Source organism: Neltuma alba, unplaced genomic scaffold (assembly GCF_004799145.2).
Source record: "Neltuma alba isolate B1F8T4 unplaced genomic scaffold, ASM479914v2 tig00012201_pilon, whole genome shotgun sequence".
NCBI classification, from domain to species: Eukaryota; Viridiplantae; Streptophyta; class Magnoliopsida; order Fabales; family Fabaceae; genus Neltuma; species Neltuma alba.
The window spans coordinates 192,495-213,211 of NW_021636740.1; the positions used below are offsets into that span (position 1 = coordinate 192,495).

General features: G+C 36.6%; 4 protein-coding genes across 6 annotated transcripts; 3 read left to right on the forward strand and 1 right to left on the reverse strand.

The window, feature by feature from the left end:
* Nucleotides 1–675: 675 nt before the first annotated feature.
* Nucleotides 676–6,302, reverse strand: LOC114724884 (two-component response regulator ORR21-like). The gene is given in 7 exon segments (XM_028911338.1): nucleotides 676–1,151; nucleotides 1,345–2,538; nucleotides 3,243–3,319; nucleotides 3,736–4,131; nucleotides 4,687–4,791; nucleotides 4,794–4,838; nucleotides 5,878–6,302. Coding segments are annotated over 6 exon segments (2,019 nt in total). The 5' UTR covers nucleotides 6,080–6,302; the 3' UTR covers nucleotides 676–1,151.
* A 2,720-nt stretch (nucleotides 6,303–9,022) lies between these two features.
* On the forward strand, nucleotides 9,023–10,165 carry LOC114724897 (uncharacterized). Of its 3 annotated transcripts, none has more exons than XM_028911354.1 (3): nucleotides 9,023–9,077; nucleotides 9,188–9,501; nucleotides 9,894–10,165. In XM_028911354.1, exons 2-3 carry the CDS (start codon nucleotides 9,199–9,201, stop codon nucleotides 10,065–10,067), a joined length of 477 nt encoding a protein of 158 aa, XP_028767187.1. In that variant the 5' UTR covers nucleotides 9,023–9,077; nucleotides 9,188–9,198; the 3' UTR covers nucleotides 10,068–10,165. The 3 variants fall into 3 exon arrangements, with proteins under 3 accessions (XP_028767187.1, XP_028767186.1, XP_028767185.1); XM_028911353.1 differs by having other exon boundaries at nucleotides 9,038–9,113; XM_028911352.1 differs by having other exon boundaries at nucleotides 9,038–9,501.
* A 706-nt stretch (nucleotides 10,166–10,871) lies between these two features.
* Nucleotides 10,872–12,995, forward strand: LOC114724836 (uncharacterized). The gene is made up of 3 exons (XM_028911284.1): nucleotides 10,872–11,301; nucleotides 11,976–12,078; nucleotides 12,349–12,995. The coding sequence occupies exons 2-3, from the start codon at nucleotides 11,982–11,984 to the stop codon at nucleotides 12,561–12,563; spliced, it is 312 nt and encodes a 103-aa protein (XP_028767117.1). The 5' UTR covers nucleotides 10,872–11,301; nucleotides 11,976–11,981; the 3' UTR covers nucleotides 12,564–12,995.
* Nucleotides 12,996–16,467: 3,472 nt separating this feature from the next.
* On the forward strand, nucleotides 16,468–20,405 carry LOC114724886 (adagio protein 3). The gene is made up of 2 exons (XM_028911340.1): nucleotides 16,468–16,814; nucleotides 18,597–20,405. The coding sequence occupies exons 1-2, from the start codon at nucleotides 16,534–16,536 to the stop codon at nucleotides 20,203–20,205; spliced, it is 1,890 nt and encodes a 629-aa protein (XP_028767173.1). The 5' UTR covers nucleotides 16,468–16,533; the 3' UTR covers nucleotides 20,206–20,405.
* Nucleotides 20,406–20,717: the final 312 nt, after the last annotated feature.

Consider the following 20,717-nt stretch of genomic DNA (forward strand, 5'->3'; position numbering starts at 1 on the left):
AACTAAACAACCTCCTAATTGGTATTAATTGAACTTCCTAACCCTGGCAAAACTGTTAACATGAGAGGCGCATATCAACTCTGAGCAAAGCAGGCTCGTTATAGCAGTGTTCTACTGTTTTTCATCCCTAGTTCCAGTCCGTTCGGCTATTTTACCGTGCATTTTTTCCTCTCCTGAGAATATTATACTTCGTAGTTTTATCACCCACATGTTTTAGATTTTCTTTAAAATTACTTTATTGTCAAAGTTTTTAATAAGAGAATGATATTTGTTAGAAAAAAGAAATTAAAGCATATATTAAGAAGATTTCTAATAAAAATTAGACATACTTCCTTATGCATTACAAGCCATCTAAAATAACTTGGACTATTCATGATTGATAAGTAACAGTGGGCGTAATTTCCGTAAAATTTCGCGCAATTTTCAAAATAAAAGGAAACTATTGTCTCTGGATAAGAAAGCGACATCTAGTTACATTGTCTAGAATTAAATACTAATATCATGTCCATTCCCAACTAAAAAAGATACTCCTACTGTCACGTAAAAAGTCGGATTTTCTATCGTCTCTTTCTTCTTGCTTTCTTTCTTTTTTTGTTTTTTTGTTTTCCCTTGGCACTTGGGTAATGGTTCCCACTTCACAGCCAGATTCAATTATTAAATCGTTGAACAATGGTCCAACCAATCGTGGCTGCATTTAATACCAGGCCATATTGACTGGTACTCTGGTAATGAAGACGAGACTAGTTTAGGTGAGGTTACAATTACATACAGCATATAACTAGTGATTCCACTAGGATAACATTTCCAACAGCATAAAAACCCTAACTAACATTGATGGCAATAAGCCGATAATTTGGACATAAACTGTTAGTTTTATTTGCCCTACAAACTAGTTGACAGGTAATAAAAATTCCTAAAGACATGTGCAGCTTCTAAGGAGAGCAAGCCAACATGCATAATACTGATACTTTATACAACCATCATTAAGCTCCAGAATACAACCGAGTCTGGTTCAAGCAGCAAGAAGTCCAAAACTAGTTTGAGGAAATAATCTCTACTAAACAAGATCCAACTGAATCTCTACTAAACAACTGATGATGAAATAATCTGTACCTTGGAGGAAAATGGCTTTCTCCTCGCCATAGTTCAGCCTGTTGAAAACAAGATTCGGACTGAGACATTCACTAACAATGCGTAAATGAATATGGAAGTAATAGCTCCCTCTTTTTTCATTTACAATGACCTCGGACCTTAGTATTTTAACTATTCAATTGCTACCATGTATAGAAACTATTACTCAGAAATTTAGAAAAACAGGTTTTAAAAATAAACCTAGCAAGTTACCTATTCAGCGAACACATTCATGGGATCAGATGGATATCTTTGTAAGACTGGGGAGCCCACTTTTGAATTATCCATAAAATCCATATTTGGCTCCTGCTTCACTGTGTTACCATTGCTATCTAGAGGGATTTTTCCCTGACTTAAGTCACTGACGGATGATTCAATTTCATGAGCAGCAAACCTACTTGGAATACTGCTACCTTGGCCAACAAATCCAAGATTTCTTACATGTGCTTGATCAATTGCATCACCAGATTTAGTACCACCATATGGAACTTGTGTCTCAGACACGTTTGATGAAAGAGTTGGCAAAGGTCTAACAGTACCGAATGCCAAAGATGGGTTATGAAGCTGTTGGATATTGCTGTTGTTAGCGCTTATTGGATGCGACGATGTTGAGTGCGAAATGGAGCTTGGAGCCACATATCCACAAAGAACACCTTTAGCTTTGGTGTCCCCGCCAGGAAATTGAGCAATATTTAATGAAGGATGATTCGATTGCGGTGTAAAGAGACTATAATCCATAAGGACATTCCTGGCCAAACTGGAATTCTGGTTGACAGAAGCAGGACCGTTAACCTGGAAGGTGCCTGAAGTCTGAGAGGGAGCCACCAAGCAAGATGGCTGAACATTGATGGAACGACTTTGATCATGCATCAGCGATTGCTGCTGCAGCTTATGCTGCTGTGTTTGCTGGAACTGCTGCCTTTGCTGGTGCTGCAGTATATCCACCAGCATGTCATTATTTTGAACACCCACCCTTCCATGATTACTATTGGGTGCCATTGAACCAATTGTATCAGATGGCGGCCATGTTCCATAACCTCGAGATGCATCATCCACAGTAAGGATGGATCGAGGAAAATTCTTGGCAACGTTGGAAGGACATTTTACTAGAGGCTGACCATATGCCACAGAATGTTCTGCAGGGGAATGCTTCGGGCCTTGTATGGAAGCTTGCAGAAGAGAAGTCTGGTCTACAGTCGGCACCAAGTTAGTGGCCGGACGACCTAAGAGTTCTGCATGAAGGGCTGCCAGTGTTTGAGGAGGAACTTGGCCAGCAGCAGCAAGAGCTTGGATGTCTAACCTTCCAAGTCCTCCTAGCCTGGATTCCATAGACCCAGAGACTGTGTTTGGAATCCCATTCTGTTGTTGTGCCACTCCACTTATTCTCTTCAAATAAAGTCGAAATTTCTGCCAATCAATATTGCAATTCATAATGACAACATGAACTCCAGTTCTGAAACCACAAGAAACAACTTCGAGAAACTCTTGAACTCAGCTGAGCTTTTGTGTGTAACTTTTTCCAAGTAAAATGTAATTAGCCAAGTATTTTCTGCAAAAATAATTTACAATATCACTTCTTCTCATGTCACTCTTGGCCTCTACTTCTTCCTCATACTTGACAACTCTCTCTTTCACATCAGGTACATATTCAAACCATATTAATAGTTTGCATTCCCAAGTTGAGTTTACCATTATACTCACCCTAATTAAACGATTTATCAACCTCTATTTCTTCCATTAGCACATAATTTAGTTAAATTATTATCTCTGGCACAACTATTATTCAAATATGTTGCTTGACAGCATCGAACGTCATTCACATAACACAAAGGGCCATATTAGCGATAAGTTTCCTTTCTATTAAATTCATCAATCCTCGTTTATGAGCTATAGGCTTCTAGATGTCCAATAATAAAATATCAAAGCATATTAAATTAAATTATCAAGAATTTCGTGTGTGATGAGTCATTTTATGTGACAGATTTCGCATGAGAGTATTAATAAGTCGGAACAAAATCCATTTTCCAAAAACAAAGTAAAGTTACACAGAAACCCAGAACAAAACAAAAGTAATTTACTAAATAACCACATGGAAGTAAATTGAATCAAACCTGCAGATGACTCGCAACATTTTCTCTTGTCAAACCAGGGACATTCATAAGTTCAAGAATTCTCTTTGGTACAGCCTCTGATACAAATGGCAAAAAGAACCTCGTAAGTTCGAAAAGAGTTTATTTCGTAGAATAATCTTTATACATACCCCCCTCCTCTTATTTATGGGGCATCTCCAACATGTTTTATACGAACCAAGGAAAACGTTAAACTGTATTAGCTCTGCCTTAAAATATAACAACTTTCCAACTTTATCCCTATTTAATATATACACTTTTCAAAACATAACAATATATACTATAATAAATAAAGGACAAAATAGCACATTCATGCTAAACATTTAATGAAGACACCCATAAATAGGACCGATTCTCTCTGCCTCATAAATAGAACCAGAGGGATATTTCAGTAACACCAATGCAGTCAGTTCACTGGATAAATATGCAAAAAGCAAGAGAATTAACATAAAGCTAGAATGTTGAAGATTCATACTGTCAAGCCCAAGTTGGTTCACAGCACTGACAAATTGTTGATGCAGTTCTACTGACCAGACCACACGGGGTTTCTTAGATGTAGATGGATCATCATTCTCCAGCTCACCATCATCATCTTCTTTTGAGCTTATCCTCTTTTTTGGCACTTTAACTACTTCTGCCGCATCAATTACAGATGAAGCATATTCAGTATCATCAGTTCCTTGTTTATTCCTATCATTGTCTTCCAAGCTGCCAGAATTTTCATGTTCTTTATTTTCATTCCACATTTTCCTAAGAACGTGCTGCCATATATTCCGCAATTCCTCCTCACGAACAGGCTTAATCAAATAGTCACAAGCCCCATGTCTAATACCCTTCATCACAGCACTTGTTCTACCGTCAGCAGACATCACTGCAGAATATTAACAATTTGCAAAATAAATATTAGGATGAATTACTCTCCCCTATCTGAGAGATGTCTAGATCACAAAATCCTCCCCGTCTATCATTTAAATATACACAAACCTCCCTTGAAGCCAAAATATTGCTAAAACACCCTTAAACAAAATATTATTTTAAAATATAGGTTATTAAAAATTATATTTCTTAAAATTTCATTTTAATGTTATCTATTTCGTGTTGAAAAATATAAATTGATTTGTTCTAAATTATTAAAGTGACTATATTATGTTGGATCGATCATATACCCATCCAAGACTCTATATATGTCACAAATATAAGTATATGTTGGTCAAAATAAACATGTTTATAGCTTCTATTTTTTTGGTTACACAGGAGATTAGTTGGTAAATATTTTGATTCCGAGAGAAGAAGGTGTAACTTTTGGAAAAAGGACAAAGCTGAGTGATTTGAGCAGTTCTCAAGGAGGGGAGAATAATTTATCCCAAATGTCTCAGTCATTGAAGTACATTTCCGCAATTATAGAGACAAGAACAACAACACTTACTGATAACAGGAAGATCCATCTCCAGCCCAACATGTTCTAGGAGTTTATAACCATCCATGTCAGGCATATAAACATCACTCAGTACTACGTCAAAACAGCCTTTTTTTCTCGTAGAAGATTTAAAGCAACAGTAGCCTCAGAACACGTGGTGACTGCAAGTAAACAAATAATCAGTTAATTAACATGAAACCATTGTCCAAGTTTACAGCAGCTACTAGTGTGCCATACTAGACATAGCCTATAATCTCAATTAGTTCCGGACTATTACTAGTAGAATATAACACCCCAAAAAATAGATATTCCTTATCATACCCTCAAGAAAAGTCTCCTTCTCATCTCCTTAAACCTTAAGATACAGGAGAAACTATATATTTTATATTCATTATCCAGGGAAAAAAACTCATTCAATGATATGCAATTAGAACAAGAAAGCACATACAAGCTATAAGGAGCGTCCAATCTAAAAGGAAAAGAATAACACGCAAAATCTTTTGGACATAAAATCTATTAAAGCAAGAAAAACGACTTTAGGTTATATGGACATCACGCAGGTATGCATAAATTGTTAAATGATAGACAAGATCCTCAGTGTTCCCTTATGAAACATCCAGCGATTTTACCTTAGATCCTTGGATTTAAAGTAGGAGCAGCTAATTAGATGGTGTCCAAAAAAAAAAAAAAATCTGCATGCAGCATGCTAATTGTGGCAGACGAAAAATGCAACAATATAGGGAAAAAAAATAATTTACTTTCTCAAAAATGCTAATCAGCGTATTTAAATCAGAGTCTACATCTTGGCAAACCAACCCGCCCCAAAAAAAAAAAAAAAACTCATTTTACAAATCAAGTTGTTTTTTTAAAACCCCTTTTACAATTCAAACTACTCGCATTGCCAACAATTCACAAATTTAGGACAAAAAGGATTATTCTGTGGTCAATGTGAAACAAACAAAATGGCCAAATTTAAACGGTTAAAATTAACACTCAAAATTTGAACAAAATTTTTGCAAGCAATTCAAATAACCCACTGCCTAAGTGTCGATCATGCCATATCTACAATCAACCCGCAGGTATTAAACAAACTTTTCCATGCTCCAAATTCGTTTAAAAGATTCATGTTACACCAATTCACAATCTATCGGGATGAATAAAATGGGCATGAAAATTTTCCCAAAAAAGAAAAAGACTAACCGCGATAATGACACTTAAGAGACATTTGTTCGATGATTTTCAGAGTAGTGATGTCATCGTCCACAACGAGAACCCTCAGACCAACTGGGAACTTATCAGGAACCACCTTCTCAATAGATGCAGCACCACCACCTTTGCAGCTGCCATAGCTGCTTACACTAGTGGTCATGCTTGACTGTGTCACTCTCTGCAAAGCAGCCATTGCAGCAAAATCTGACGCAGCAAAGCCACAGACAGCCCAACACTATATATAGCCCCCGAAATTCGCCATAATCAAAGACAACCGAAGGAATTGGAAACTAAAACCCTAGAATCTCCCAGGAAAAGGAAAGAAATTGAACGGCTTAAAAATCAGATCTGCCAGAATTGGAGAAAAACTCGGGAGAGTTGAAAAGTTTCCAAAATTGAAATGAAAAGGGAAAGGAAAGAAAGAAGGGAGGAAACGAGAATGGTGAGAAAGAAAGATAACGCAGAAATGAACAAGGGGAAGAAACGAAAAAAATTGACATGGTCTTTATTAATACTCATTAATCATTGATAATGTTTTTTTTTCCCGGTTCAATGTTTTTTTGGCCATTTTTTTGGTTCAGTGTTACTCGTTTTAAACTTTAAATAAATATTTTGGATTACTGAAGAAAGGCGTGATTAAAAAAAGGGAGGGTAATAATTGGAGGGAAGATACGGGCCCACAAAGTCGTCTGCGGCTATAGCCGCTAACAAACATTGGCTATTGCCTCCCCGGATGGGCCCCACTTCTCGTGCTCATTAGTTGTCTTTTAATTTGTGAATATTTAAGGTTTAAGCTAATAAATTATCCTCTCTCTGTTTTTGTTCTTCGGTTAGGAATGCTATACGCCTTCGTGAAAACAATAATACTGTTAAAGCAGGTATATATGTCTTTGTAAATTTGTGGTGTATTGTTGTTATTTTATTATTATTACTAACTCCGGTCCTTGATACTATCTCTGGTTCTAATTATAAGACCTTATTTATATAAATTCTTATAATTAGGATTGAAGGTAGTATAAGAGTTTGTTTAATTTTTATTTTAATCCTAAATATAAGATCCCACTCCACTTTATCTCTCATATTTATCTATTTTTTTCAACACAATTTGTGTAATAATAGTAGTTTTAACCAATACACTTAATTAACAAGTATATTTGAGCAAAGACAATATCTATTTGTTACAAATAACTAACATAACTAACTTCCTTGATCTACTCAAATTGGTCATCTAACTCTTATATCAAAGACTGAAAAGGACTGGAGGTAGTATTACTACTTCCTGTCCTTAATATAAGAACTTGTTTAACTTTTATTTTGATTATAAATATAAGATCTCAATTTACTTTATCTCTCATGTTTATCTATTTTTTTTTCTTAAAATAAGCCTTGCAGTAGTAATAGTTCTGGCTAATATATTTAATTATAACTTTTCAATACCTTGATAACTCATCAAACCCTACAGGCAACAAATCATTTTCCTTTTCTTCGGGTGTGTTTGCATTCACGTTTTGACACCAAAACATGTGATTCAAATGGCAAACGATGCTTTTTCAGAAAATGTAGTGTTTGGTATAGTGTTTGTATAATCTGACTTTTGAATCTCAAATAGACTTATGGAAGAAGCTAATCAATCATGCTTTTACTAGTAGGAGGTAACAGTGCGGTGGAAATGTAGCATTTTTTAATTTCTTTCTAATAATAAATTATTTTCAATATTTTTTTTTTACGATTGTCACATTATATACGTTTAATATTAAATATGTACTACCTCTGATTTTTAATATAAGAGCTAGTTAATTAATTTGGAGAGACTAAAAAAGTTAGTTAAATTACTTATTTATAATAAATAGTTGTTGTTTTATACTTAAAATCAAATTTAATGTCAAACCAATTCTTATATTGAGGACCGGAGGTAGTACTACTTAATAAAATTCATATCTTTTTTTGTTCATTTTGCATATAAACTAACTTTTTTATTAATCATCCAAGCAAGTTTTAATTTCTCAAACTGACTTTTTTACAAAATCCAATCCAAACATAAATCATATTATCCTATCCGACTTTTATCTAATCTGACTTTTATAAAAGTCATGTTGAAAAAAAGTCACTCCTCCCACCGCTAATCCAAACACACCCCCTTGTCTCCTTCAAAATATGGGCCACCTAACTTGCAACGAAACCAGTAAACTCTTGCCTTGTTCTTGATGGTGTGATGGCGATCGGCAGTTGGAGACAGCCGGCATGATTAGGCAACGGCAAGGACAGGTTGGACGAGAGGAGGAAAGGAGTAGATGAAGGAGCAAAGAAATAGAGCCAAGAAGAGTGAGTGAAGAACGGGGGTGAAGAGTGGGAAAAGTTTTTTTTTATTTTTTCCTAAGAGTAATTATTATTTTAACAGTACCTTACCATCCACCTATAAGCACGATAAAAAAACAATAAGTAATTTTGAGGCACTTAACTCAATCAGGCTTATGATTCCAGCTTTTAGCCATTAAGTAGGATAGAGAATAAGCTTATCCAAAGGGGCAGAATTTCTTAAACGTGCTTATAATTGAGTAAGTTACTTTTAAGCTCCTCAAATGCTTGAACAAACAGGCTCTATGTCTGTAAGTTCAACTATTTATTTACTCATTATTATGATTTAGAGTAAGTCAATATTTTAATGGGCAATCCTCAATCGAGCGATTTTATAAATTGTTTCGTAGAAAAATGTTTATCATTTAATATACTCATGTGAATTATTTCAAGCAAAAATTCGTCTCATTTGATTATTTTAGAATGCGTACACAACAACACACATAAAGGAAATATAGTGAAGAATAAAAATAATATTCTAACTTAATAATAAAAATAATATTCCTACAATAAACAGCGTTAACTCGGACCAAATTCTTATAAAACTATAGATACATTAACTAAAATTAAAATTTGATCAAAGTAAGGAGCCAATCTTTTTAAGAATAGTTAAACTGAAAATCATTTCATCACATCCCAAATAACCACACATATGCGTTTAATATTACTTGTTTGGAATGTCGTTGGAGCATTTAAAAATAATTTTTAATTATAATCTACAGAATACGCGACATGCATCGTGAAAGGTTCCAAACAAGTTATAAGGTCTACACATGCGCACAGATACCGGGGGGGGGTTATGTACCTGGATTGCGTAACGTTATCCTAAAGCACAGGTTCGTCTGCGGCGCACTGTCCTTCTTCCTGCTAGGGAAATTACTCCATCTGCGGAGATTTTGCTCACAATTTTCCTCTGTGTTCTGATTTCTAATGCTGAAAAATTTAGGGTTATGGCCAATGGTACAGACATCAATGCCCCCTATCTCAATGCTGCAATCTTCTTCGACGCGCACCTGTCCTTGTAATTCTAGCTTCTGCTCTACCGTTCAAGCCTCGAATCTGAGACGACAAAGGGTTTTGAGCGCTTTGTGTAGAGCGAGGCGGCGAGTTAGGTACGAAGATGACGATGTAATTGAAGACGAAGATGGACACAATGAGCAGATTGCTAAGTTGGAACTGTATAGTCAATCGGCCAGAGGAGAAGCTCTGCTTGTTCATGCACTCGTGGACGGCGAGGACGTGGATGTGCTTATCTTCAAGGTCAGTTTACTCCTGAAATTAAAGAGTACTTAATTACTACACCATAGAAATTATTCATAATCAGAATCAGAACTCTTTGTTAAATTCACACGAGAACAAGGGATTGAATTTGAATGCCGAGCCAAGTGGTTCCAAACCCATTTGGACATGAATCGAAACGGGTTCTCTTTGATTTCTTATCAGTAAATAATTCTAACTTCCCCCCCGGTTAGGATAGTTTATAATCAAGATGAACTTCTGGAAAACTATCACTGGACTTCGACAATAATGTGAATCTGACTTTGAATTAATGGAAGAACTTTGGGTAATCTTGTGGAATTTATGTGATAATCTACTAGTTTGCAGATATGTTCAGTTGTGTTAAATGTTAATGTTTAGTGTGAACGTTTCAGGGATTCTCTTCATGCTTGAGCTATAGAACCTCGCCTGATCCTACAAAGAGCGTTCTTCCGGCGAGGGCAGTGATAGAGTCAATTGACAGAATCAAAGGGCCATTTGACCCTAACAATATTGAGTATCTGGAGAAAGGTATAACCTGGGAAGCATTCCTGGACAGATATAGTTGACCGGTGACATTATATAATTATGGATTGAAGAGGTTGTGACCTGTAAGTAACCTCCCCCCCCCCCCAAAGAAGTGTTTTAACTTTTTAATGAGCATTGTTTTTTTTTTTTTCATTCATTTTACAACCCTGTGCTTTTGTTTTTATTTTTAAATATTATCGAGTTGTCACTGTTTGTGAGAACAAATGTGGTTTTCACTGCTTAGGCCATGAAATATATTTTATCTTCGAAGAAAATCTTAAATGGCTTAAGATGATATAGTTTTTCAAATTCAGTGAATAATTGAAAATAGTTTTATCATGTAAATTGCAAAATCAAATTTTCAAGGTGTTCCAAGTCCACACGCTGTGTCTTACAAGTTCCATGATCGATCTTTACCCTCACCAGGGTGCTCCCTCATCTTATGCGACGTTGGAATTGGTTAATAGAACCTTTCACGCTGACAAAAATCCCAGTGAAGTGATTGGTGTTCCTTCATCTTTAAAAAAAATCAAACGCACTGAATTAAAATTGATTTACCCACAGAAAAAATGAAGAAAGAAATAATTGATATTGAATTGGACTAAGAAATGATGATGCGGCCCAAAAGCCCAAAATATCTGGATTTGGGGAGAGGAACCAATCCGGACCCAGAATGTGAGGAGACACGTGGTGCGATGATAGACATGAGAGGAATCAACGATCCAGATTCAAGATTTAAGTGAAACGATGCGCGCAGTCTAATGACCAAAATCTCCCTTCCAAAAAATCTATCATCCTCCTGCGATGTTCAAACTGTTTCAGAGTCAAAAATTCAGTTTTGGAATCGATGGCAGAAACTGAAATCCCCCAACACTGCACTTTTTCATTGTCGCGACCTCCTCCCTTCTGTTCCCCGACAGAAATTCAGCGATTGACTTTGCATCTTGGAGCTCGGTGATAATGGATTTCTAGATCTGCACGGCTCGAGTGGGATTTAATGATAATATCCTAGCATTTTATTTTATCAAGACCATTGATCTCATTGCACCTCTATAGTCGCGCCACGTGTCTGCTAGCGCCTAGTAATGCTCGCACTGGATCCTGTTCCCCATAGCCGGTGATCCCAGAGGGAAGCAATCACAATCAGGAGAAAATAACTAGAGTGCCAACGAGAAGCGGACGAGCACTGAATCAACGGTGTCCTCCATCCTGCCTCAAGAAATTGAGGGAGCGTAGAGATCAGAGGCGTTGCAACTCGTTCTCTTTCATTACAAGGTATTCCATAGCAGCTATGCATTGCATCACTTGCTGAAATGAACGTGACCCCAATCTCGGGGGATGTGGGAAGAATTTATTGCTGAATTGGTTTCTTTATTCGACCGCCAGATGCTAAAATTTTGTCAGTTTGACTCAAAGCTTTCAATTTTTGAAAGGAAACGCAGGCAATTTCATGTGTGACTGTTGAAAATCGTAGTCAAGTATCGGGTTAGGGCTTAGAGAGCTGCAGTTGGCTAAATCAATTGATTTTTCTACTGATTTTTTTTTGTACTTGGTGTGACGGTGCAACAGAGTATCTCTATCATGCGTCGTTCCTTCTCGGTAAACCTCGAAACGGATGATTATCGATCTATCGAGCAACGAATGCGATACTTGTCCCTTGTTTTTCTTTTTAAATTTTCTTAAAATTCTGTTTCGATTTCGGGGATAACTAACAAGTTCTGATTTTGCGTCTGAGTCAATGAAAAATGTGCACTTATAAATCAAATTTTCTGAGTTGAGGCGTCTTTTGAAGTCCAGTTCTTTCGTTTGCTGATATTGTGATTATTGACTTCGCCAAGTTAAGTGCAGAGAGGAGAGCACATGGGGAAAAAATGAGTTGTGGAAACTCTTTAGCTCTTTTGTTGAATCTGGCTGGAGATGTTATTTTTAATCTTTTTAAAAATCTGCAGGCAAAAATGACAGGAGTAATTCAGAAGTTTTTTATTGCGTCACTGCTTATGTGGGCTGCCCCTCTGGCAATTCTATATGGGTTTAACCATAATCTGCTACCTGGTAAGACTTTAAAGAACTTCGTATTTCCTGGGATTGATTATGTATTTGTGGCATGGGTGCACGTTCGTTTGTGCTGTAATCTATGTGTTTGATAGTTTTTCACTATTTTATATTAAAAACTTATAACTAGTGTTTCTGTTAACTTACAATTATCAATGTACAAGTCTGCATCGGAGATTAATAATGGCAGAAAGGAAAAGGCAATGGAGGTTCTGAGTTGCCTTTTCTGGTTTCGTAGATTTAAGACATTAACATTTCTGTGTGAAACAGGATCCGCTAATCTGTCCCCGTACTCTACAACTCTGGCGAGCGGATTTCTTGCGGTCATATCAGTTAATATTGTCATAGTATTTTACATAATTATGGCAATGAGAGAACCTGCTGATAAACATGTGCCGGATCCAAAATTTCTTGCTGAGGCTAAAGCCAGCATGAACCAATCTACAGGAGACTCGCCGCAACCTAATCTCAAGAAACAAGATTAGCTCGGAGCTCCTAGTTCATTGTCTTGCAATAACTAGTAGCTCTCTGTAAGGGAGGGAAAATTTTGGGGTGAGGTGGCCAGGTCCTGAGTTTTGTACGCTCCTAAAGCTTCGTAGAAAGATCGCATGCGATTCATCACGAGCACTACTTCCCTGCCATATTTTATGGCATCAATGTCTCTTAGTGTATACAAGTTCTTTGACGGTATGTGATGCAAACCCTTTTCTTCCCGCTTTTCACTGTTTTATTTTGGGTTCTCTGCCTGGAGGGAAATGATTTGGCGGAAACCTGTGAAGATTTTTACGGCATAACATTTTCGATAGACTTTGTTTGTAAGGTGCGGGCATGTGAACAGGTCAGAGGTTAAACTTGCTGATAAATTATGTAACTTGTTTCCATGGTGATTCTTTATGGATCTAGTCTCTTTCAGGATAGGATAGATCAGAATCAGATATTTGAGCATGTGTAGCTCTAACTGGTTGCTCACCACTAACACAGAGTGACAAAGTCTCCCATCAATGAAGTTAAATAAAGTGAAGAGTATGAAACGAGTGGGCATATGATTGTGATATTAACGGGACCTAATTAATGACATCTTGTACGGTCAGCGTGGGAAAAAATGGTTGATGTCGGTGTCTTATCTTAAACGGAAATCTAATCCCGGGTTGCTCCAACTTCGATATTCTTAGACGGTAAGCCAACTTTTGACGTCATGTAATCCAACTTGATCATTTTTGTTTTGCTTGTCGGGAGCTTCCGAAGATACTGAAAACATTTTTCACCTGTGGTGCACAATCGTGTGGATGGTATTGTAAGGTAACGTGGTCAACCTGAGATTGGCATTCATCTTGTGGGATTTTTTCTCCTTTTTTTGAATTTTTTTTGGGGGGGTGTTAAAACGCGAATTTACCCTCTGAAAGAACTGTCTTTTCTATACACGAACTTTTCATTCTCTGTTGTACCTGTTCATGTCGAAGATATTTGGCGTTTGACATTCATTAAAAATAAAATGTGTGATGTTGAATGTAAAGTTAAAATTGTACGCCGATAAAATAAGTGTGCGTAAGGGAAAATTTTATGAGGACGAACGGCTGAGATTTAAATTGTCACATGATTATGTTTTGCAGAAGACGGAGACGGCTTTGCCCTGGATTGTATCTCTTTATACTTACGTGATAATGTTGGTAAAATCTTTCGAAAGTGTCTTCTCCATACACCTGGACTTTTGCTCGACGATTATTTAGCTCCCATCATCCATCTGCACTATCGACATTGGGTTCATTTGGATTAGAAGTAGGAAAAGTGAGTTATTTTTAATATGATTTTAAAAAAAATTAAATTATATAATGTGATTTATGTTTGGGTTTATTTTTATAAAACTAATTTATAAAGTAAAAAAATGGTTTGGATTATGATTGAATAAGTAAGTTTAATTTGTAGAATAACTAAAATGGATATGATTTTTATTAAATAATGAAAAATAATTAAAATCTTTTTAAAAAAATCTAGTAATTTTAAATTAGTCTAATATTAAGCCGTTTTCTTTCCTGAAAAATATATTTAAATTAAAAATCATAGTAATGTGAAAATTTTTTAACCAAATAATATCACATAATTAATTGGATGATATATTTTGAATAATTTGTGTAAATATAAAATAAAAAATATTATAAAAACCGTTAAAAATTATTTTTGCTTAAGAGAATATTAAAATAAATAACAAAAAAGTGATTGGGAAGCACAAAGAATATATAGAGAGAAACATAAAAAAAAAACATAAATATAGAGGCAAAAATGTCTTTTAATTTTAAAAAGATATTTTTGCATAAGATATAAGTAAATTTTAGGTGTCTTTATAATTGTGTTTGAAAAAACAACTTTTGACTCATAAATCAGATTGGCCGAAAATTATTACAAACAGTTTTCAAATTAAAATTGATTTCCTATACCTGTAAGCTATTTTTTGTCTGCTGAAATGCCTTACCAAATAGGCACATTTATCTTCTTGCCCAGGGAGAAAATTATCACGTCCCCGGGGGGTTGCTTGTGAGGAAATTAAACTTTTTGAGAACTGATATTATTGTTGTCATTTTTATTTGTTTGCTCAGTAACTTATGGTGAGTTTTACCTTCTGAGTCACTTTTATCATTTTTCTTAAGTTATACTTATTAAATCTCCTGATTCATAATTACTTTCAGATAATATATTTACTCAAGAAATAATTTTAACTTTTTGAAAAGTAAAAATAAAAAAGGGTTAAAGAAGCAAATTTTACGCAAGCTCTTGCAAAAGTAATTTTCTGAAAAATTTATTTAATGAGATAATTTTTTGAGAGGCATGAATGTTTGAATCAAGCTTATTAATTATCAATTTTCCGCGAGGTCGTGCAATTATTATTCTTTTTAACAAAAATATCAGGCGCCGAATAAATTGAAAATATCTGGGATATGTCGTCCCCCATGAGCTTACGTAAGAGATTTTTTCATTACGCACATACACAGTAGTGCCTAGATTTTTTCACACAAAAAGCAGTTTTTCAATTCCGTGGGTGCAATCTTCGGCCAAAAAAAAAATTCGGTGGGTGCAAACAATCCTCAAACCCAATTAATAATATCTAATAGTAGTATAAAAAAACATTTGTAATAAATCATACTATATTTAAAATTGAAAATAATACTCTATAAATCTTCTGGCTTCAGCATTTAATTTAAATAATATGATTCATGGTAACTCGTCAGTATCGACAACAAACAATATATATGAAATTCATAAAAAAATCTCGCATTATACATCTGGTTTTGTCAAAATACTCTTCCGATTTTTAATATAAGATATAATTATTGAGTTAGTTTTAGTCCTAAATATAAGATCCATTTCTCATATTCATCATTTTTTTCTTAAATTACCTCTATAGATATTCCCCTAACTATAATCAAATAGAAGAGGAAATGGAGTATTAAGAATGATGATTATGGTGTTTTAGAAAAATGTGTCACACTTCTTATAATTAACTAACTTACCTAACTTCTTTAATTTAATCAAATTAGTTAAATAGGTTTATATTAAAACCAGAAGAGTATATTTTTTTGGTTATTAACTCAAGTAGCACTCGCAACCTCATAATTAAAAAAATAAAAAAAACTAAAATCGTTTGATACTCTTCCGATCCTTAATATAAGACTCATTTAACTAATTTGATTATATTAAGGAAGTTAGGTAAGTTAGTTAATTATAAAAAAAGTGACAGATTTTTCCAAAAACACCATAATCATCTTTCTTAATATCCCCTCCCCCTCTTCTACTTGATTATGGTTGAGGGAGTATTCATAAGGGTAATTTAGAGAAAATTGATAAATATGAGAAATGGGTCTTATATTTAGGACCAAAACCAACTCAAGAATTAGGTCTTATATTAAGGACCGGAGGAGTATTATTGAGTTATAAGGTCCTGACATATAAATTTGAGTTGATGCACTGGATGAAAAAAAAATGGAAATGAAAATATTGACATATCTAGGAATATAGAATTTATCATGTCGTACATTAATATTACGCAGGTTAAAATAATTAATTGGGATTAAGGAGCAAGTGGCGGTGAGAAGATAATAAAGTAGAGCAGAAGATATCAGGAAACACCAACCGAACATGGAAAGCAAATAGAGGCAGCCCGCCAAATCTGTGAACAAAATATCTTGGGCCGCACCTCCTGACGTGGCAGCTTCCCGGTGGGATTTTGGCATTCGGCTTAGATATTTTCGCCCCAAAAATATCATAGACACATCCCACGTTGACTCCTTTTCACTTCCGGTAATTTCATCACTTTAACAGGGTTATTTCCGTCCAAAATATTCCCTCTTTGTTATACTCCCTGACACTCTGGCCTTCGTCCAGTATCCTCCTCTGCTTCCACCATTTGAGAGATATAGAGAGACAGAGGGAGATTCAGTGTGTCAGAGGCTGTTTGTTTCCTTCATGGCGATGGCGAGAGAGATAGGGGAGGAAGGAGAGGTGCAGAACAACGCGGGGAAGAGGCTGAAATGCATGAAGAATGAGGAGAAGGGTCAAACAGGGGAGGAAGCTGTGGAGGATGAAAGTGAGCTTCCCCTCCAGCCCGGCATCTTCTACTATCCAACCACTCCTACGTCTTTCGTTGTCTCCGATGCTCTTGAACCCGATTTTCCCATCATCTATGTCAACAAGGTCTTTGAATTCGTCACCGGCTATCGTGCCGATGAGGTTTTGGGTCGAAACTGGTGAGAATTTGAGTTCTTTTTGCTTTCCTTGTCTCATCATATTTCCTATATTTCTTTCTTTTGTTTTTTTTTCCCTGTGCACCTTTTCCTCTATCCTGTTTGGAAGATTGTGAGAGGGTGAAATGCAGGGTTTACTGCCTTGTTAGCTTAAAAGCGAAAATAGACAATAAATTTGCATGGTTAGTTACGGATTGTTGTTTGCGATCACTTTCTTCAATCGATTCCTCTCGTTAAATAGTGGAATGATTTCGTGCCTTCAGATCTACGCTGAATTGAAGTTTTTGATGCGTTCCAATCTCCTATCTAGAGACAGATGTCTGGTGTTAATCGGTATACATTTTTCAGAGCACATTATGGCTTTTCCCACTCTTTTTTGGCAAGCAAATGGTGTTTCATCTCTCTTCCATCACATACCTAGGGGTAGTTTCTCTTTATTCACGTCAGTCGAGAAGAGTGCTCCCTATTCTGATGTTGAAACTTCACAAGTTGGACGTTTTGCCTGCTCCTATCCTTAATTCTTGTGGCAAAATCTTGTTTTCTAGGTGGAAGCAGCGATCTACTTCTTTGTTTCGAATCTTCCCGGTGTAAGAATATTACTGGAGTTTCTTTTTTTTTTTTTGAAATTGTCTGTTGTTTGTCTTGATTTTAGTAAGGAACGTATAGAACTCCAAATCGAGGGGAGCCTCAAGATTTAGAATTTTTAAGGAAAATTTTGTTGCCATGTCTTGTGGATTGGAGAGTAAGGATTTTTTGGTACTTAGTCTTATCATCTGTTTGTGCTTATTCGAGTCATCTTCCACTGAGGAAGGATTTTGGTTAGTGGATATGTTCCAAAAATGTGACTTTTATGGCACTGATATATCATATATCTCTCTAAATTGTAACTTGCATTTCCGCAAAGTTCTTTACATCTCTAGATTTTCAAGATAAATGATCCTGACTTTTGTCGGGCATTTAATATGGGCATTGGTGGTCCATGGTTCTCTTGCATCTATTTTGGAAACTATGGTCTTCTGATTACTCATGTAGCTTGGCATTAAGTGTCTGATCTCATTGAGTTACAATATTTATTACATAGTTATGGTATGTCACTTGATTTTATACATTTTTCAAGTTCCTATTTGTTGGAAAAAAAATTTTCGTGATGGTTGTTGAAGAGGTTTTTTCATGAGAAAGAGCAAATGTTCTAAAGAAGCAGCAGAGCTCATTGAAGATGCAGTTTGCATGGGTTGTGATCCTTTATTTCCTCCTTTCTATACAAAGTATCTCCTCCTTGTCCTGTTGACTTGATAAGATTACAGGCTACAGCTTAAATCATATGTCGTTTTTGTTGAGCTTCTAGAGATTTTTTTTTTTGGCTGGAAAAAAGCCTTTAAGATTGTTAGAAATTTTTATCGGACTTTCTCCAAGTTTTGCATTCAACTGCACCATCCTAGTTTTGCAAGCACAAACTTCTCACTACTTCTCCTGGGATTTCTCTTGCAACGGTTCTTTCTATAGCCAAGGCTTAATCCTAACAAGCTGAGGAAAGAATGATGAAGGGCGCTACTGGTCATTTGAAAATAGTTGGCGACAAAATAATTCTTGTTCTTTTATTTTAATTCCTAGAGCCGTTGAATATGCCAGTTCAGTGATCTCATGATTTTCTTTTCGTTTGTATGGTCTCCGAACAGACATTTAAGAGCCAAGGGTAGGGAAGTTATCTTAGTTCTTGTCTTTATTTGACAGTTTTATTTGCTAAAGAATACCCTGTTAACCACTTTGATGTACGTTTGGTTTCAGTCGGTTCTTACAGTATAGGGACCCTCATGCTCAAAGGAGGCACCCTTTGGTGGATCCTGTTGTTGTTTCTGAGATTAGAAGATGCATTGAGGAAGGTATTGAGTTCCAAGGTGAACTTCTGAATTTCCGGAAGGATGGCATTCCTTTAGTGAACAGGCTGAGACTTGCTCCAATTCACGATGATGATGGAACTATGACACATGTAATAGGCATCCAGCTATTTTCTGAAGCAAATATAGATCTAAATCATGTCTCATATCCGGTGTTCAAAGAGACCTGCAGTCAGGAAATTGACAAGACTGGTAAAAATTTTCTGAAGAGTGGACAACCATTATACAGCCAGCACCAAGAGATGTGTGGCATTCTTCAGCTTTCTGATGAGGTCTTGGCTCATAACATCTTATCACGCTTGACACCAAGGGATGTTGCATCAATTGGGTCTGTGTGCAGAAGGATCCGTCAATTAACACAGAATGAACATGTTAGAAAGATGGTGTGTCAAAATGCATGGGGAAAAGAAGTGACCGGTGCATTGGAACTCATGACCCAGCAGTTAGGATGGGGTCGTCTTAGCCGAGAGCTAACCACTCTTGAGGCTGTTTGTTGGAGAAAACTGACAGTTGGAGGTGCAGTAGAGCCTTCGCGCTGCAATTTCAGTGCTTGCGCTGCGGGAAATCGCCTCGTACTGTTTGGAGGTGAAGGAGTTGATATGCAGCCCATGGATGACACTTTTGTCCTCAATCTTGATGCTAAAAATCCTGAGTGGCGTAGGATTAGTGTGAAATCATCCCCACCAGGAAGGTGGGGCCACACACTCTCCTGCTTAAATGGTTCTTGGTTGGTGGTATTTGGAGGATGTGGTAGGGAAGGATTGCTTAATGACGTGTTTGTTCTTGATTTGGATGCTCAACAGCCAACATGGAAAGAAGTCTGTGGTGGAACTCCGCCCCTCCCTAGATCTTGGCACAGCTCTTGCACTGTTGAAGGGTCTAAATTGGTAGTCTCAGGTGGGTGCACAGATGCTGGGGTACTACTTAGTGACACATACCTACTGGACCTTACTACGGATAATCCAACATGGAGAGAAATTCCAACTTCTTGGGCTCCTCCTTCTCGGTTGGGGCACTCACTCTCTGTATATGGCAGAACAAAAATTCTCATGTTTGGGGGACTTGCCAAGAGTGGACACTTGCGATTACGATCAGGGGAGGCTTATACGATTGATTTGGAAGATGAAGAGCCTCAGTGGAGGCAGCTAGAATGTAGCGCATTCTCTGGAATAGGCAGTCAAAGTGCTGTGGTTCCTCCACCTCGGCTAGATCATGTTGCAGTGAGCATGCCTTGTGGGAGGATTATTGTTTTTGGAGGCTCCATTGCAGGGCTTCACTCTCCATCCCAGCTCTTTCTTTTGGACCCTTCTGAGGAGAAACCGTCATGGAGAATCCTCAATGTGCCGGGACAACCGCCAAAATTTGCTTGGGGTCACAGCACTTGTGTGGTCGGGGGGACTAGGGTTTTGGTTTTGGGTGGACGTACAGGGGAAGAGTGGATACTTAATGAGTTGCATGAGTTATGCTTAGCAAGCAGGCAGGACTCCGACCTAAGGTGAATTGGCCAAACCAAGTGCACAAACTCAATTCCTTTCATGATGAGACTTTGCTGCTTTGTTGATGTCTTCCTTCTGCTCTAGTAGCTTGGTTTTGTGTATATGCTTCTGTAAAATTGTCTTGTACCCCTTGTATGTGCTTCTAGTGCCAGTGTTGATGATACTCCTTTGATGGAATATGTACGTACCGTGGGTTTTTTTTTTTTTTCCCGTGTGTATGATCTTTTTTTTTTTTTTTTGCCTCTTTTGCTGCCAAGTTATGAGAATCAGTTCTAGAAATTTAGATATGTTGGTAGGGCAACTGCGGTATAGAACTCTCTGAAACATGGCAGCCTATGGTGGGGTGACGAGAGATTTCAAATTTTCAATACCCATTTAACCATTGATTAGTTAATTGGTTAATTCAGTTCAAGAAGTTACAAATAACGGGGGTGAGAACTCCTGCTTGTGCCAATTCACAATAGCCTATGCTGCCTTTTAAGGTTAGAAGCTGATAACTAACGAAGCTGAGAGGC

Excerpts from the sequence above, each read along its gene's own strand:
- LOC114724886 (XM_028911340.1), top strand. The coding sequence starts at position 16,534 with ATGGCGATGGCGAGAGAGATAGGGGAGGAAGGAGAGGTGCAGAACAAC. Across the intron at positions 16,815-18,596 it reads GAGGTTTTGGGTCGAAACTG|TCGGTTCTTACAGTATAGGG; the intron begins GTGAGAATTTGA and ends GTTTGGTTTCAG.
- LOC114724897 (XM_028911352.1), top strand. The coding sequence starts at position 9,172 with ATGCTGAAAAATTTAGGGTTATGGCCAATGGTACAGACATCAATGCCC. Across the intron at positions 9,502-9,893 it reads TGGATGTGCTTATCTTCAAG|GGATTCTCTTCATGCTTGAG; the intron begins GTCAGTTTACTC and ends TGAACGTTTCAG.
- LOC114724836 (XM_028911284.1), top strand. The coding sequence starts at position 11,982 with ATGACAGGAGTAATTCAGAAGTTTTTTATTGCGTCACTGCTTATGTGG. Across the intron at positions 12,079-12,348 it reads TAACCATAATCTGCTACCTG|GATCCGCTAATCTGTCCCCG; the intron begins GTAAGACTTTAA and ends TGTGTGAAACAG.